The following is a 17,077-nucleotide window of genomic DNA, read 5'->3' on the forward strand; positions in this document are numbered from 1 at the left end:
AAATTCGCTCCATCCTATTCGTTGTACCGTATGTCCACTTTCAAAAGTGAACCAATGGGCGGCTAGTATTGTACGACTCTGACGTCACAGCAAAGTATTTATTCTCGGCCTCAGCAACCCCACAGCACACACAGTCTCCACGGGTTCACATAGACGGTCTGTCCATACAGTGATTAATCCCATCAACTCAGCCTAAAGGTAAATATCTGGTTTATTATCGTGTGTGATGAAGATGTGTTTGAAGGAGTCGTTATCGCCACGGTGGATTGTGTCGATGACTCGTGTTTCTGTCCACGGACATTGTTTATGAAGCATGCTAACATGTCAGTTAGCCAACGTTAGCTATTAATAGAACAATGGAGTCTATCCCGATTGTGTTAAAACACCACGGTTCTCTCGGTTCGGAGAAGGGTCACCCGGTAATCGAGCCCGAAGTCGCTAAAAGAAGAACTCTGGTGGCTCGACTCAAAATGGTGATTTCCGCGGAGCTAGTAGTGTGTGTGTGTAACATGATGTCGGTTGAGCTGAGCTGAATGTCGTCTGAGGGGGAAACGCTAAACCGAAAATGGCGAAGTCAAAGCACAGGCTCGTCTGTCCGGGCTGTTCTAGGCGCTGTGTTTTGACGCTGCCGCCACTAATCGAACCGGACCACAGTATTATCGCGTTAACCCGGGTGATTTAAATGTTGAATGCAACTACTTCTCCATGTCGGCTAGTGGTAGTTATTCGCTCTTTTGTTATATTATGGCCGGTTGACGCTATAAACTGCTCAGGAGCAGCCCTGACGCCACCCAGTAGAGACAACCTGGGGGAGGGGAGCCCTCATGACACCGTGCTAGCACCGTCGAGCTAGGCGGCTAGCCCTATTAGCGCCGTTCGCGTTCTGCTGCATTTTGGTCAGATCAGTGGGTCACTGTGATTTAATACAGGCTTCTGTGTTTCTAGCTAAAGCGAAATGGCTCGTACCAAGCAAACTGCCCGTAAATCCACCGGAGGAAAGGCGCCAAGGAAGCAGCTCGCGACCAAGGCGGCCAGGAAGAGCGCTCCGTCCACCGGAGGAGTGAAGAAGCCCCATCGTTACAGGTGTGTTTTTAGATTTGATTTCCCATGGGGCAGGTGATCTTTGAAGACCCTGATGCTAATGCTACTGTTATTGTTGTTCAGGCCGGGAACTGTGGCCCTGAGGGAGATTCGTCGTTACCAGAAGTCCACCGAGCTTCTCATCCGTAAGCTGCCCTTCCAGCGTCTGGTGAGGGAAATCGCCCAAGATTTCAAGACCGATCTGCGCTTCCAGAGCGCCGCCATTGGAGCTCTTCAGGTAAATAAACATAGTGTTTATGGAGTTACCCCGCTGGTCCCACATGCATGTGCAGTAGTTTCTAGACCTGACTCTAATCTGTTTCTATTCTTTCTCCTCTAAATAGGAGGCCAGTGAGGCTTACCTGGTGGGTTTGTTTGAGGACACCAACCTGTGCGCCATCCACGCCAAACGTGTCACCATCATGCCCAAAGACATCCAGCTGGCCCGTAGGATAAGGGGAGAGAGGGCCTAAGTGGCCGTCGGCAGCGTTGTTGTGACAAATGATACTATTTATCATACTTAACCATTTTTGTGGATATTTTTATTTCTTTGACATTTTTTAAAAAGACTTTCTTTTTGAATTTTGTATCGTATTTTAGATTTGAGACAATACATTGACCATTCCACAAGCCTGATTACACTTTGGGTAGTTGGAAGTGTTGTGCAGTAGGAATATCTATGTTTACCATCATGGGTTGTCATTACATGTCATAGCCACCATATAACTCATCCCCCTCCTCCCGGTTCTGTGTGGGTAACAGGCTCCTTCTGAGGATAAGGTTCTTTTTAAAGCAAAGGTGATTTCTTCACATCTTCCATGGGGGTCCAGGGTGTCTTTACCCATCTACCATTTCCAACAAAATGCCAGCACGTCTTGCTCTACAGGTCTCCTTGCAGTGCCGGGGTGTTGACCACCAGTCGATGCCCTGCGCTCTTTGACCAGGAGCATGGCAGACCCCTCTGTATTTTTCTGGACTGCTTTTTACGTGTTTTCCAACATAAAATCTTGGCAGCTACATTTAATACTATTTATGAAAATGTCACATGTCTTTCTATTAAAGGTCTTTATGAGTAGAAAGCCCCGTGTGCTGTAGTCAATTTAAATGTGTCTTCCAGACGTGTACACTTTTTTATATACATTTATTTACAATAGAATGTGGAAATGGATTTCGCTCCAGTTGTCATACAAACCACTCTGTGTGCTTGAAGCCAGTAGCTGTAAAGAGAAGAAATCTATTTTAATGTCTCTAAACCTTTTATAATCTCAGTAGTGAGGTATTGTAAAATCTCTCACCTATACGGCAGACAATCTCTTCACACTGCTTGATGGAGCTGGCTCTGAGCGCCACACAGTAGAAGCCTGATGACTGAGGGGTTTCTGGGGAGTCTCTGTGAAAAAGAGCCAATCACATGCTTAGATGACATCCAGCCAATGACAGCAGAGCTGTGGGAGCTTGGGTATTGCGTAAGCACACTTCTTAGACGGGGGATGGGGTGTGACCTTAACTGCAGCAGTTTAACAAGGATGTGTGGTGGATGGAGGACAATTTGGATTTTCCTGGTGTAAATATAAATCTCATGGAATGCAAATGTTGACTTACGCCACACAGAAGGCAAATATTGTGTAGTCTGGTCGACCGTATCTCCCGACACATGAAATCTCCGGATATTGATGCTCAAACAGCTCCTGGTACAAGACAGAACAGACAGCGTGTGTATGCATGAGACTTTGCAGCCCCAAAAAATATGACTTGAGATCAATTCTTGTGACCATGCATCTACTCACCAGTTTGCTGTTACTCTCGGTGCATGTCAAGTGGGTTTCCTTCATATCCAGGAGCACCTCCTGCAGGACAAATTACACTGCTTGTAGGTGTTGAGAGAACATGGATGAATCCAACAACCACTACAGGTTAATTATTCCCTCGGGCAGAGGTGTTGTTTCTTTACCTGGCTGGCCATGTTTTTCTGCAACACTTGTGCAATTGCATGCTGCAGCACCTCTTTGCCTCCAAACTAAGAAAAGACAAACAGATTAGACACCACACATTTGGAATAGACTAGAACAGAGATATATTAAACTGTACAAATACGTTTGACATGTCAACTTCTAAACATATATCTTTATGTAAATAAAACATAATTTAAATGTAGGATATATTTTACCGTTCCAATATTTGCTTTTCCCAAGAACTGCAGAATGTATACAATCCTGTAGAGGAGAGGTATGTCAGCGACTTATAAATACCTGTGCAGCAATATTCTGATCTTAACCATTTTAAACCAATCATGAAAATACGACGTCGCCATGTAAACAGTACTTTCTGATCACCTGAACCTGTATATGCCCATACTACCATGTACACGTCCTCATGTCATGTCCTACTGAAGTTTTCATATCAGTTTGCGATGTCAGTGTGTACATCAGATACAAACCTGCCTGATGTTTCAGTAAAGGAATATTCTCTTAGCAACCTTTACTGCAATGTCAATAGTTGCATTATTGGCTTACATGCAAACATCCTCTTCATTTTAAACCTGCACGTTTGAAGAACCTGTTCGTAATTAATGTTGGACACAAACTCACCTTCCCTCTTTGAGACAATGTGTTGGGGGGGGGTTCTGCTCCTGGGGGGCCGGCTGTGGGGTAGGAGTGCTGTCCAGCTGCAGCATGGGGTTTTCCATCCTCAGGGCCCGCAGGAGTTTGACGAGGGGCCGGTACACTGTCCCATCATGAGCCCTCCATCGCAGGATACGGATGGTGAGGGGGCAGCTCCTCAGCCGGGACAGAACCACACCTGCCTGGGAAAACATCAAGAAGTGATTCATATGTGTATGAGAACTTCTTGCTATAACACGGCTGGACACGTAAACACAATTCAGAGGGTTAGGGTCAGCATGACCCTGGAAAATCATTTCCAGGGTCACGCTGTTGTGCATTCTGGTTCACCGTCACACGGTTACCGTTATTAGCAATGTTTTTAAAACATAACCTGCCTTAAACTCAAGTTTCAAGGTCACTTTACTTAAGAAGTTCCACCTGCTAAAATGCTCCAACTCAGTTCACTGCAGACAGTTGGCTGGAAGTTCTTTGATCATGTACAAGGCTGTTGTTCCAATTAGCACTGTGCTGACATGAAGAGGAAACGGGACACTGACCTGTCCACACTTGGAATTCCTCAGCGAGGTCCCGTTGATCTCATCAATGATGTCACCGGGAGAAACGACCTGGTCGACGTGAGCCTGACTGCCGGGCGTCAGGTGGAGGACAAAGACACGCCCGCTGAGATACCTGAGACGTGGACAGAGGGACATGATGTTTATAAGAGTGGACATACACAAGCGGACAATTGATTTTGCAGGTTGGAAGATACAAACCTCAGCACCATGCCGACTTCCCGACAGGGCACTACTTCGTATATTTCACACACCTAATAAAAACATACAGTACACAGATCAGATTCACTCACATTCTGCTGAGTCCACATTATGTTATCTCACGGCAGGGAACTTTCCATGGATATGAAGGCCCCATGGCCACTATGATAATACTGTAATGCAGCAACGACTTCCTGATTTAATTAAAAAACAATTGTGTGATTTTGTGCGATTTCAATCATTCATGAATCAAAACATCCAGGCCCTTCCTGATAATCCCGGCTTTTATTTAAATTTTTTCAACTACTACAACCTGTTCTGTCACTCAAATGAATGGAGAAAGTCTGAACGTTTTAATTGTATCTCGTTTTTCACACTTTGTGTTCCTTCAAACAGGTGCACAGACTTTCAGCTAGTCAGAGTTTTAGAACTTTTTGATATCTTGTACAATTTTTTAATAATTGCAGTTTAGGTTTTACTTTATAATGTGAGTGCATATGAGCCTCTTGGGGCACGCTCCCAGGTACACGAATACGGAGCGAATATCGTCATATTTCACCTCAGCACTCAGGAACAGAGGGCGCTGCACTTTCATCTACTCTGCTTATAACACATTTTTGTTATTTTTCTCTTGTATTTTTCATTTTAAATGACGCAGCAAAGCATTTTCAGCAACTCACCATTCACACTGTATTTTTAGCAGGGAGCGCATTTTCTACTCATCACTGTTTCTTACCGGTGGGAGACAGCTCTCATCCAGAAAACTGCAATTCTGCATGGAGAGACCAGAGGTGATCGTTAGTGTAGAGTTCAATTTCAAGGTGGTTTGAAAGAATAGTTGCCATTAAAGTAGTGAAAGTTATCATTTGGGGGGAAATGTTGTTTCCTCTGACCTCCAGGTCCAGTTGGAAGTCCATGTGAGAGAGGACGAGCAGCAGGGACATGAATGGCTCTGGAAGAAGGAGAACAGGGCCCCTTTAAACGGCTGTGGCTGATGCCAAATGGCAGCGATCACAAGAACTTCCCTGAGCGTTAGTTTTAAACCTATAACCTACAAAAAAGCCTCACCTACAAATTCCTCATTCCTGAGAATTGATAAAGCCGGACTGTACCACTGGAGGAGAAAGAGAGAGAGAGACAGAGGGTTTTCCTGGGCATATGGACACCTTTCCAAGTAAGCACCAGAAAAACGGCATCGATCTCTAAACATATTGCAGCATGTGGCCCACACGTCTGACCTCCAGGACTCTGGGTGTGTGCAGCAGGTGTGTGATGAACTGCGGCAGGGCCTTGCGGCTGAGGGCCAGGCGGAGCAGGTAGCGGCCCCGGCCCTGAGCAGAGAGAAGCTTCCTGCAAACTCTGGTCTGCTCCACTGCCAGGGACAGAGAAGACAGCCTGTACACGCACACACGTCAGCAGAGACATCGGCTTTTAACACAGTTTGATGTCGTGCTGTTTTCACGAGACCGACGTCTATTATGGCGTAGAGCTTAAAGCCTCACCGATATATCGATTGGAAATTAAAATAGGCCGGTATGAGGCTTTCGCAGACATATCAGTGTTTAGGTTAGCCTATATAAAAACAAAAATTTTACACTATAAAAAAATTTATAAAATAAAATGATGTTTATGTAAGTCCTACATATTTATTTATTTCCTTATATCCATAGTTATTTATAACAACTATACAATAAGTTTATGGTAAAAAATAAAATATCTAGCCTCATTCCATTTATTTGTCATAAGAGTTTCATAACGACATCCTAGGAATCACTGGCAATTTTTTAATATGCTATATCAGAATTGTATTATTAGCGTATATAAGCGCCACCTAAAGGGAAAATACTGTATATCTAAGATTTCGAGAATAAATATCCCACAGATCTCACCGACAGTATTCGACTACTACTAAATATTTACCTCCTCCACAAGAGAGACAATTAACTCCAAATCAGTGTGGTTCTTTCTTTCTTTCTTCTCTTATATTTACGATTTTTTAATCATAATATTACGACTTTATTCTTGTAAATTTACACGTTAGTTCTTGTAGTACTGCAACTTAATTCTAAAAATGTACAATTTTCCCCACGTAATATAACGACTTCCATACATTATTTTCTTTCTCATATAATTCTGAGTTAACTTTAAACTTTATTCTCAATATTTTTTAACCCCAAAAAGCTTATTCACTCATTACCACTCCCATTAAGTCGATGGAGGGGTGGGTGAAGTAAACAGCTTTGCAGCCAATTCCAATCCAATTGAAGTAAATGGCGACCACTCTTTCAAACAACAGATAAAAACCATGAACTGCCTCCGTACTGCTCCTGTGGTGTGATCCGAGCGTCCGCTGCTCCTCCTCCTAGTTGAGTCACTTCTAGCAGTAGAAGGAAATTTAGGCTTAGGGTGTAAATGACACAGTTTCAAGTCTAATGTGAATGTCGGGGCTTGTGGACACTTGGATGACACCACATGAGCAGTACGGAGGCACGTTGTGTTTTTCTGTTGTTTTATTACATCTGTTTTATGGTGTTTACACCTGAGTCTTAGTGTTTTGGACTCACACTTCACCCACCCCTCCATTGGCACAGTGGGGGGTAGATAATGAGTGAATTTTTTTTTTATTTCTGGGTGAACTACCCCTTTATTTGTTCCTAATATATAACCTACTGTCATGCAGGCATCACCCGCCCAAAGCTCTAGTAGAGTTATCACCATATTGTTGAATATTTACTCTGGATCAGTCAGTGTAAGCAGGATGGTGATGTTACCTGCCGCAGGCGTCTTGGTGGGGGAGCTGGCTGAAACACTGCCAGTAGTCTCTGTGTACCAGACTGAGAACTGGTTCTGGGGGAAATAAAAGAAGGAAAACACATTTGATGATTTGTCATATTTCTGCTTTATCGTGACAATCACAATCCCTCGATAGGCTGAAACCCAAACATATATTTCTATACACATGGTGGACAATGTGGCACTTCGACATGCACTGGTGATGTGGTACAAATTTACGACTGACGTTGGAGCCCCTTCCTGAGGACCAGCTCCAGGAGCTCGCAGCAGGAGGCGAGGTGCGGGCTGCTGTCCGTCACCGTGTCTCCGTGGGACTGCAGGTTCAGGACACACACTGGGTGGAAGAAAAACCCTCTCAGATGCAATCAGCCTTATCAGCGCCATTTCACACAGCGACACTGCTGCACACGACAGATCATCACTCGAGATGTTTTGTAAGCATGAATGAAAAGCCGGACTGTCACCGCTGAGTGAACGAGCGTGTCTGGTCACGATGCAACAGTGTGATGCAGTTACCTTTCAGAGAGGAGAGCAGAGGGTCTTTGGGGGGCATGTTGTCTGTGCAGCTGGGATCTGATCTGATGCTGGGGACGCTGGTGTCATCTCAGCGCGGCCGCACGCGCTGTCATCACACTTCCGTGTCGCCTAGCTCTCTCGCACACACACACACACACACACACGCACACACACACACACACACACACACACACACACACACACACACACACATGCCGAAACACACCTTTTTAAGCCACTGTACACACACGCCCGCACACATACACACTAGAATGCAAAACTACACACACTCACTCACATACACATGCCGAGACACACCTTCTCATGCCACTTTACACACGCACACATACACACACTTACACACACAAAAACGCGCGCACGACACAGACAGCCAGAGGGAGAACACGCACACACGTTTTGGGACCTACATGAGTACAGTGGCTTGAAGACGCGCCACATATGGTGTTTATTGACTGTAGCGACATCTGCTGTCCACCCTCTGACATTACAAACAGCCGCGCTGCTTTCAAAGACTGCTTTAAAATTCAAACTTCGTTATTATTATTATTGAACCAAAGAAAACATAGAGCACTGCAGCATGTTTGGAATAGTCGAGGATTGTTAATGTGTTTCCATATGATGTAAAGAATATAGGCTTTTAGACATTTTACATATTTGAACAATTTCAACATTAAATATATGTCAAACCAACCGAAAACTTGTATATTTATGTTTGTATAGATGTACAATATTCATATTACCAATACATAATGTAATATGTAATGTAATGTACATAATAGCCGATATTTGCATATATGTGACTATTATACATGTTATATGGTCTTGACATCAATCTCATATAATAATAATTTGATATATACAGCATAAGATATATGTTTTGCTCAATGGACATTTTCCTTGGATATATGTAGACTATAAGAAACTCATACTTGTTTACAACATACATCACTGTGCATTAATTATGCATATGTACATATATAGTATATACTTATATTGCAGACATATATGTTGCATACGTACATACCCATCCCAAATCCCATAAATATATGTTAATATTATACATTATGGGTATATCTAAATGATAGACATGCATATATAAATATACATGATAGACCTGTATCTTTGAAATTAAGAACAATATATAAGTGTCTATAATTTTGTATATATGTTGTTTTAATAAGGGTGCCTTTATGATTTAAATATACATAAATAACAAATATGATTATAACAAATATATTTCATACATACATACAATTCATATCTTCATGTATCTATTAGATGTTTCTATGTGAAAAAATTACCTTTTGTGTAGGTAACAAATGGTACCGTCAGTCTTGATATAGGGGTTTAACGTATAGTCTGAATTTGGGTAATATGGGAATGTTTTTGCGGTTCTGGTGTGGTTTTTATAACCACACCAGCAGAAAGAATGGAGATAACATACTCAGAGGAGACATGACACAGCCTCGAGTGTTCTTTATAAAAAAATTACCATACTTTAGGCATGAAACTGTCAATATTACCAGTTTAAAAAAGCATTATGCAAAAATCACTATTATTCGTAGAAATGCCATTAATTAATATTGATTTACAAATGTTTTATTTCATCATAAAGAATCCTATAGCCTTCAGAAACTACAACAATAATTATTGTCACGACTACCTAGCTCACAATAGTCGTGACATAGGGGACAGACACCGTCGGCTAACGTTTTTACAATTCTTCACATTTATTTACAAAACAGATACAAAAAGACAGGGCAGACAGCCTTCCCGCGTCAGATGGTCAGAGCAGGACAAGAGCCTTGAGGTCCCGGGACATCGTTTAAATAGTGATGGCCATCACCTGGAGCCCCGCCCCGCCCCTCATTAATCACCGCCTGCACTCTCCAGCTCCTCCTGCATGTTTGAACAGAGAAAACAGGAGACATACACACATGGAAACCACAGAGTCTGGTGTCAAAGCCGGGGCGTCACATTATAAAAACTATTAAAATAATTAAAGATTAAAGGTGTATCACATTTTTTGAAAACCCATTAAACTCAATCAAAAGTCAGCAACAATACGAATAACAGACTATTCCATCAGTAGACCTGTTGGGAACAGTTGAGAGCCTCATCATCATTGATCAGCCCATTGTCTTCTCCACATGATGAAACCAAGGACTGCAGATCACAGGACAGACTCTTCTGTGCTGTTTGGTTCATCTCTCTCCTAGAGAGAAAACTGATTATGTGCTAATTAACTAACCAAACGATCAGTTTAAACAGACAGGGACAGGCGGTATTTACCATTAACTCCTGTCTGACAACTGCAGATCATATATGCTACATCTCTGTGGTTTATCATTGTTTATACTTCAGTCCCTACATATATTTCCCACATTGAAATAGCTTCAATGACTTTCCCAGACCCAAAGCCTGCTGTCCTGCTTTATCAATCATTTTTGATAAAGACACTAGGCTAGAAAACTAAAACACATTTTCAACAACTCTATGCATATTTTGTTGCTTGACTTTATCACAAACGTAATTTGATAACATTTAAAAACATTGACTAATTTATGATTTATGATTTAAAACCTTAACATAACCTTAAACCTTAACATACTTTGTCCTGTAATTTCAGATTTGACTAGATTTTGTTAGAACAGTACATAAACAGACTGAATCTTTGGCGTTCCACACATAACCCAATACTAATACAAATAATAATAATGTATAATTACTTTCAATATTGACACACATTTCCATTGAGCTAAAAACAGTGTCTTCTAATTAATGATGTACACATTGGGATTTTGTTAATGTTCTCAGTTAAACGGGCATCTCTTGTACTTCTCTCACGTCAGTCCTGTGAGAGGGATCCCTCAAATGTGGCTCTTTCTGAGGTTACTGTGTTATTATTATTATATTACTATTAATACTATTATTACTATTATTATTATTATTATTATTATTATTATTACTATTATTACTATTATTTTTCTTATTATTATAGGTTGGTTATATAAACCATAAATATTCAAAGATAACCAAGAATCCTCAGTGTCACCCTCGTTGCTTCCAGTGAGGCAACAGCGATCTCTGGCGTATCCCCTGTCACACTGCAGCATGGGCGGCGGAGATAAGAGCGCGCGCTGCGTGCTGCCGCAGTTGAGCTGCGATGAAGAGGAGCAGCCTCACGAGGATGGAGCAGCTCTGATCAACCAGCGCGTGGAACAACAGCAACTATCGATAATAACATCGCGGAGGAGCTGCGCAAAGTTTGTCAGCGGGAAGGAAGATTCACCAATAACAAGGTCAGAGTTGATTTTAATATCATAACAGTAATTCTGAAAACATCGGTGAGGTTTCAGCAGAGGAGATGAATTGTGCTGCTGCAAAGGGAAAATTAAATAAAATAACTAGTCTCTCTCACAATAAAACAAGGCTTTGGGCTCATTATTGTTCTTTTTGCACTATAGAGAATGAACCTCAAACGTGTGTAGATGCATTTCAACATGGCTTCATGCAAGTGTAAAAAGAACACATCTCTGTTTGTGTTGCCAGGATTATTTGTTTGGTCACTCCCTCCTGTTATAGAAAGACACTACCTGTGCATGTACAGAAATGGACCTGGTGGTAATCCAGGATTTCCTCTAATCTTCCAGCTCCACTCCACCACACACTCACAGCTCCTCTGCCTCCTCCACCCTTTGCCTCCACTGCCAAAAATAAACCCTCCTAGCAGCCAGCAGTGAATTTGGACCCACAAACCCATCAGAGAAGTCACGCAGAGGGTATGGCTCCTTTCAAATTCTGAAAATGTTTTCATTTGTAACCACACGGTATCTTAGTTAAGAGGCTGAGTGGCACAGCTCTCCACGTCCCCGCACTTGTCTGGGGCTGTTGTTGACAAGGACCCTTTTGGACTTTTCTTCTGACGTATTTATTTGAATCTAAAATAACTCAGAGGAGGTTCTGCAGTCAATGGCTCTGGAGGAAAGACCCTGACTGAGCCCGGACATTTTAAGGGACACTTGCCCAGGTTCCATCAGCCTGTGGTGGGGCTGCCTTAGCAGAGGGTGTCTTGAGAAGGTCCAAACACCCGATGATGCAAAGGTACACAGCGGATGAAATGTTATTGAAATAAGCTGGTGGTTGCTAACATTGAATCGTATTATCTATCCAGTGCGGAGGGAGACCTTCAAACGTGCCATGGATCCTATGTTTTAAAAACAGTTAGTATAAAGTCAACCGTCATCGACATAGAGAAAGCCCAAGAAGAAATACCAATACAAGAAATAATGAATTCCTCTATACTATGTAAACTTTCCGCTTTATGGTTGATGCAGTTTTTTATTCTAGATTGTCTTCAGTCCTTGGAAAGTCAATAGCTGCATCCTTTTGGCTCAGCTGCCGCCCCCCCACATCACAAAGAAACACAGCACATTCCCTCAAAGCGTCAAAGTGGCGTGCAGGGGCGGAATGCTGAATCAACAGCACACTGGTCCAAGAATTCTCCCCCGCACACAGACACACACACACACAGACACACACACACACACACACACACTTGCACTGTGTGTTAAAAGTGCTCTGTGCTGATGTTGTTTGACATTTCCTCGGGGGAAAACATTTCCAATTTCAAGGCCATGATCAAGACGCATCGTCCTACACACGTCAGGAAATCCTGTTACTGTGCAATAATTTGTTTTGCCTGGTTCTGCTTTGTGTGTTTGGTTGTGTGTGGGTGGTCTCTCTTCACTCCTCTCTCTACAGTATGTGTGGGTATCTGGGATAATGGGTTCCTCTGTGGACTTCAGGTGCAGAGCTGTGATGAGGAAGGCTCTGCAGTGCTTCGCTCTCTCTCTCTACGCACTCGTACAGTTTTTGCCATCGCTCATAAATGACCGATTTCTGCTCTCTCATCGATTTGTGTGGGCGGCCGGAGCCCAGTCAGCTGCAGCTCTGCCCAAACACTTCACAGTGCGAGTGCCAGCGTGCTAAAGCTGTTTTTATTATCGTCCCACAGGGCATCGGCCTCGCTCCCCAGCTGCCAGCATGATGAAGGACTGCCTGCAGTTCCTTATCGAGCCGGCCAAGAAGCTCAAGATCCGACTGAAGGTACGGCTACACAACTGTATTTGCTGCAAGTGCCGCAACTCCACAACTCTCTTTCCAGTATACATTATTCTGTTGCTTTGCCCCAGGAGTCCCGTAAGCGGGTCAAACTTGAGAAGAAGGAGCTGCCGGTGGAAAGTCAGTTGTTTATCATGGAATTGGCTCGGGAGCTCAATAAAATTTGCCAGGTAAGCTTGTCTTCTTCTCTCTTTGTTTTCTTGCTGTCCCACAAGATCACAGGCTCTCACCTGTATCTGTCTTTATCCCAGAGGTCAAACATCCTCAGCCACATCTGGACCGGTGAGGACATCTGGCAGCCGAGTGTGTGTCGCGATTTTATCGTGGAGTGGGCCGCTGTTTTAGAAAAGAGAGTGCAGGTATGGACCACGTGTGTTTTCTATCCCAACATCACTTAAACAACTACGTTTGTCTGCTTCTACATAAATGTCTGCTTTCCTCGTTCAGCCGAGGGTCATACTGTCGGACTACCAGTGTGAAAAGCCAGAGAAGAAAAACTGGAAGGGTCACCTCCTCTGCATGCTGGAGGCCGGAGGGGAGTGCGACATGGGGCCCCACAAAAGAGTCATCATGGACTGGACCCGGGGGATTAAAAGCAGGCCTCAGGTGACTATACGATGGTGTATGTTGGGGATAATGTGTGCCAAAAAACTGGGTAGCTGGCTGGTGATTAAAGTGTGACCCAGTTCCCTCCTTGCATCTGATTAAGATGATTAAGCCCTTCCCTTGACAGTCATCCCATCATACTTGTAATATCCTAGCATCGGACAAGCAAGATGACCAGGGCTTGACCGAGGCCAACCGTCTCCTTATGAAACCACATTTAAATTCACATGGTCTGGATTGTATTTGGATCTGTCCCAAAGTGCACCGATAATCGTGGCAGTCCTTGGTGGAGGTTATTTTCACATCTCAGAACAACGTCTCTGTGTCTGCCATGTGGTATACTGCCCCGATCCTCGGCTCGGCTCGCCTATCTGTGAAAGTCAGATAGTAAAAATGAGATCTTAATGAATAACCTGAACCCTGATCAACGCTTGTCCTCTGTCACCTCTTCTGTCTAGCCCACCGTCTGGCCAGGCGAGCCGGTGCTCATGATGCTCGACGACCTGGAGTTCCAGTGGAAGAGGGGTCGTCTCCCCAACCTGCTCCCCGCCATGGAGCTGGTCATGCTGTCTGTGCTGAACGCTGACAGCCCTGTGAAGGTGTGCACTTCGGTCTCAGTATTTCCCCTGATAAGATCGGGCTGTATATTTAATGTTTTGAACTGGGGGCTTTTGCTGGATTTGATGGTCAGATCAGTATGTATGAAGTAAGTATGCTACATAACCTGCAGGTATTGTTCAACTTCTGTGTGTGTGTGTGTGTGTGTGTGTGTGTGTGTGTGTGTGTGTGTGTGTGTGTGTGTGTGTGTGTGTGTGTGTAGGAGGATGTGACTAAGCAGTGGCTGGTGAGAAAGCAGAGGAGCCAGAGTACTGGTGAGTGGATTTATGACAGATAATGAAAGTGTTAAAGATAATTAAACTCCACCTTAAAATCAAAGCTATGATGAGAAAGTCATTCATTCCAACCTGATGTTGTTATTGATAACAATACACTAGAATTGCCCTATCACCTGGGGTGGTGGTTTAAGCAGGAGTGTCACTTGATGAATCCCTTTCATTAAACCTAATCAGTATTGAAGAGACTATTGACGACTGTATTGAAGACTGTTGAAGGATAAGAGTGATGAATGAATTTCTTGAATGGTCGCTTTCTTCTTGCAGACGCCGTCCGCTACATCCCCCACAGCGGTGAGTGAAAACCCTGAATGCTGTTTCCATTCTTGATTAAACGCTCGACTGGAGATTATTTCCAATCTTAGAGTGAATCACAGTATGCATCGTCACAACATGCTACTGATTGTTGTAGCTCTAATGTGATAGAGACAAAACTGCTAAGTAAGGTTATGATTCTCTGTGGGATCGTCCCCATAAGTGACCTTTCATGTCGTCATTTAATCTTTATATGCATACATTTAGAGGATATAAAGATGTACATGTATAGATATTGTATAGTATATTTAGAACCGTTTCTTTTTTCCTCCAGTGTGGAATTGGATTTGCGATGCAGCAGGTAAGAAAACAGTTTCCACTAAAATAATTTACTTTAAATTCATATTTTTCTGTTCCAATTTCTTTGTATTTACCCCCCAATCCAGCATATTGTAGCGAATGGATGAATGGAGGCAGAAGACTTTATCTTTCAGTCAGCAATGCACACACTGCAGCTCCTATTCCTTGCACATGTTGATTATAAAAACATGAATATGAACCTGTGTATTATTTGAATAGCTTAGTATTGAGCGCACAATAACAGGGTAGCTATGTTTATACATGGCACTAGACCCAGTTTAATATAAAAACACAATTTTATACAATATATATAGTAGGGGGTCCCTGCTCCATCTCTCCATCAGTTTGGGGGTGCTTGGTCTGAAAATCGATGATGACCCCTGCTATAGAGGAATCGCCTCGTTTCATTGCTTCATCAAACTCTATCCGACCCGTATGTGTCTCATCTTTCTGTCACAGAGGACGTCACTCTGGACTCGGACTCCGCCAACCCGGACCTCATTATCTCCAGTGATGAGAAACGTATGCGCTGCGGCCTGGAGCGCCGCGACGCCCCGCGGTGCCGGCGGCGCTTCAACGGCTGGTGGTGCGCCACGGGCCAGGAGGGCTACACCTCCGGGCGCCACTACTGGGAGGTGGACGTGGGCGAGCGGGACTGGCGGCTGGGGGTCGCCAAGGCGTCCGCCGTGAGGCAGGGCTTCCGCTCGCTCAACACGGCCACGGGCTACCTGACCCTGCGGCTGGAGCGGGGCTCGGACCTGAAAGCCCTGACGGTGCCCGCCACCTCGCTGCCGCAGAGCTCGCTGCCCAGGAGAGTCGGTGTGTACCTGGACTATGAGCAGGGCCAGCTGTCCTTCTATGACGCGGAGAAGCGCTCGCACCTGTACACCTTCAACGAGAAGTTCGCCGAGGAACTGTACCCGGTTTTCGGGACCGTGGAGGTGGTGAACGACCTGGTGGTCAGGCCTGCCGATGTCAGACAGCCGTGTCTCTGCCCCGGGCCCTGCCTCTGGAACTGAATCACACATCCCCCACTTCTCCGTCCCGATCCTCAGCAGCCCACCGAGTCCGTGCTTTCAGTCATTTAGTCCATTTGAATCTCGTGCGCTGGTTCTAGACCCGAAACGTGTCTCTGCGGGCTGCTGTGTGAGACCAGGACCAAGGACCGTTATTCTGCACTTTCTGTTCCTCTGCCTTCATGGAGACATTAGCCGTTTTCAGACATGAACTCTGGAGTTTGTCTTTCACACATGAAGAAATCAGCAGGAGATTCTCTGCTGAGACTCATTCACCACCACACAGAGCGTTCAGATGGGGCGGGGGGTGCAGCAAAAAGAGGTGGGACGTCACAGCACATCAACACCGGGGTCGGCCCATTCTACATGTGACACTGCTTTTTTTAGACTGAGATTTATGTATATATATTTTGTTTTGGTTTTTGTTATTTCATATTTGCATCTTCCAACACACCAACTCTCTCGTGTTGAATCCTTCTCCTCCAGGATCTCCTGGTCCTCTCCTCCACATGGGCACATCCTTCCATTCTCCAGAGTTTTTAACCAGGGTGGGGGATGCTCCAGAAATTCTGGAGCATCTCACTCTGACATTTAAACAAATTCTCCAGAGTTCAGTGCATGTTTGAGAGCAGCTACACAGTATTTGACTCTTTGTAATGTAAAGACTATTTTCAATGCTGTAAAAAAATTAATTCACAGCTGATGCCAACACGTGCAGGAACAGAAAACGTGCAGGAACATCCAGGGGAGACGCATGTTGAGAGATAATTCTCACTTCTTGGTTTTTAAGCTTCCTATTTGTCAGGCATGAGCTTGTTTTTGCAGCTGTGCTTTTGTTTAAGCGTTAAATATGTAAAGATGTTTCTCTCCCTCTCATAAATATCTGAATAAATGAACTGTAAATGCGCCTTCTTGTCTTCACACATCATTTAGATATGAATTAATCTTTTAATTCCACATCTTGAGGTGAAACCAGCACTGCATTAAAACTAAAAAGACCCAGTGCAAAACAGATGAGACCAGCTGCTAAAGAG

General features: G+C 43.9%; 3 protein-coding genes across 4 annotated transcripts; 2 read left to right on the plus strand and 1 right to left on the minus strand.

Annotated features, from left to right (window-relative positions):
* The first annotated feature begins 63 nt into the window (after positions 1–63).
* LOC128426593 (histone H3.3A) lies at positions 64–2,159 on the plus strand. Its single transcript, XM_053413543.1, has 4 exons — positions 64–198; positions 946–1,083; positions 1,165–1,318; positions 1,425–2,159. Exons 2-4 carry the CDS (start codon positions 956–958, stop codon positions 1,551–1,553), a joined length of 411 nt encoding a protein of 136 aa, XP_053269518.1. The 5' UTR covers positions 64–198; positions 946–955; the 3' UTR covers positions 1,554–2,159.
* Positions 1,651–5,738, minus strand: si:ch211-250n8.1 (uncharacterized). The gene is made up of 12 exons (XM_053413540.1): positions 5,528–5,738; positions 5,353–5,411; positions 5,196–5,231; positions 4,460–4,512; positions 4,241–4,373; positions 3,669–3,883; positions 3,248–3,293; positions 3,032–3,097; positions 2,868–2,927; positions 2,683–2,768; positions 2,376–2,470; positions 1,651–2,297 (listed from the first exon to the last, which is right to left on the minus strand). The coding sequence occupies exons 1-12, from the start codon at positions 5,667–5,669 to the stop codon at positions 2,263–2,265; spliced, it is 1,026 nt and encodes a 341-aa protein (XP_053269515.1). The 5' UTR covers positions 5,670–5,738; the 3' UTR covers positions 1,651–2,262.
* Positions 5,739–10,949: 5,211 nt separating this feature from the next.
* zgc:194990 (uncharacterized protein LOC568410 homolog) lies at positions 10,950–16,951 on the plus strand. 2 transcript variants are annotated; one of them, XM_053413538.1, is made up of 10 exons: positions 10,950–11,091; positions 12,807–12,898; positions 12,985–13,083; positions 13,165–13,272; positions 13,361–13,519; positions 13,978–14,118; positions 14,340–14,391; positions 14,680–14,706; positions 15,002–15,028; positions 15,487–16,951. In XM_053413538.1, exons 2-10 carry the CDS (start codon positions 12,836–12,838, stop codon positions 16,044–16,046), a joined length of 1,236 nt encoding a protein of 411 aa, XP_053269513.1. In that variant the 5' UTR covers positions 10,950–11,091; positions 12,807–12,835; the 3' UTR covers positions 16,047–16,951. The 2 variants fall into 2 exon arrangements, with proteins under 2 accessions (XP_053269513.1, XP_053269514.1); XM_053413539.1 differs by lacking the exon at positions 10,950–11,091 and adding an exon at positions 12,516–12,597.
* The last annotated feature ends 126 nt before the right edge of the window (positions 16,952–17,077 follow it).

Source organism: Pleuronectes platessa, chromosome 21 (assembly GCF_947347685.1).
Source record: "Pleuronectes platessa chromosome 21, fPlePla1.1, whole genome shotgun sequence".
In the NCBI taxonomy this organism is placed as follows: Eukaryota; Metazoa; Chordata; class Actinopteri; order Pleuronectiformes; family Pleuronectidae; genus Pleuronectes; species Pleuronectes platessa.

Excerpts from the sequence above, each read along its gene's own strand:
- LOC128426593 (XM_053413543.1), top strand. The coding sequence starts at position 956 with ATGGCTCGTACCAAGCAAACTGCCCGTAAATCCACCGGAGGAAAGGCG. Across the intron at positions 1,084-1,164 it reads AAGAAGCCCCATCGTTACAG|GCCGGGAACTGTGGCCCTGA; the intron begins GTGTGTTTTTAG and ends ATTGTTGTTCAG. Across the intron at positions 1,319-1,424 it reads CCGCCATTGGAGCTCTTCAG|GAGGCCAGTGAGGCTTACCT; the intron begins GTAAATAAACAT and ends TCCTCTAAATAG.
- zgc:194990 (XM_053413538.1), top strand. The coding sequence starts at position 12,836 with ATGATGAAGGACTGCCTGCAGTTCCTTATCGAGCCGGCCAAGAAGCTC. Across the intron at positions 13,273-13,360 it reads TTTTAGAAAAGAGAGTGCAG|CCGAGGGTCATACTGTCGGA; the intron begins GTATGGACCACG and ends TTCCTCGTTCAG. Across the intron at positions 14,119-14,339 it reads ACGCTGACAGCCCTGTGAAG|GAGGATGTGACTAAGCAGTG; the intron begins GTGTGCACTTCG and ends GTGTGTGTGTAG.
- si:ch211-250n8.1 (XM_053413540.1), bottom strand. The coding sequence starts at position 5,669 with ATGTTTAGAGATCGATGCCGTTTTTCTGGTGCTTACTTGGAAAGGTGT. Across the intron at positions 3,098-3,247 it reads GAAAAGCAAATATTGGAACG|TTTGGAGGCAAAGAGGTGCT; the intron begins GTAAAATATATC and ends GTCTTTTCTTAG. Across the intron at positions 2,928-3,031 it reads AGAAAAACATGGCCAGCCAG|GAGGTGCTCCTGGATATGAA; the intron begins GTAAAGAAACAA and ends TTTGTCCTGCAG.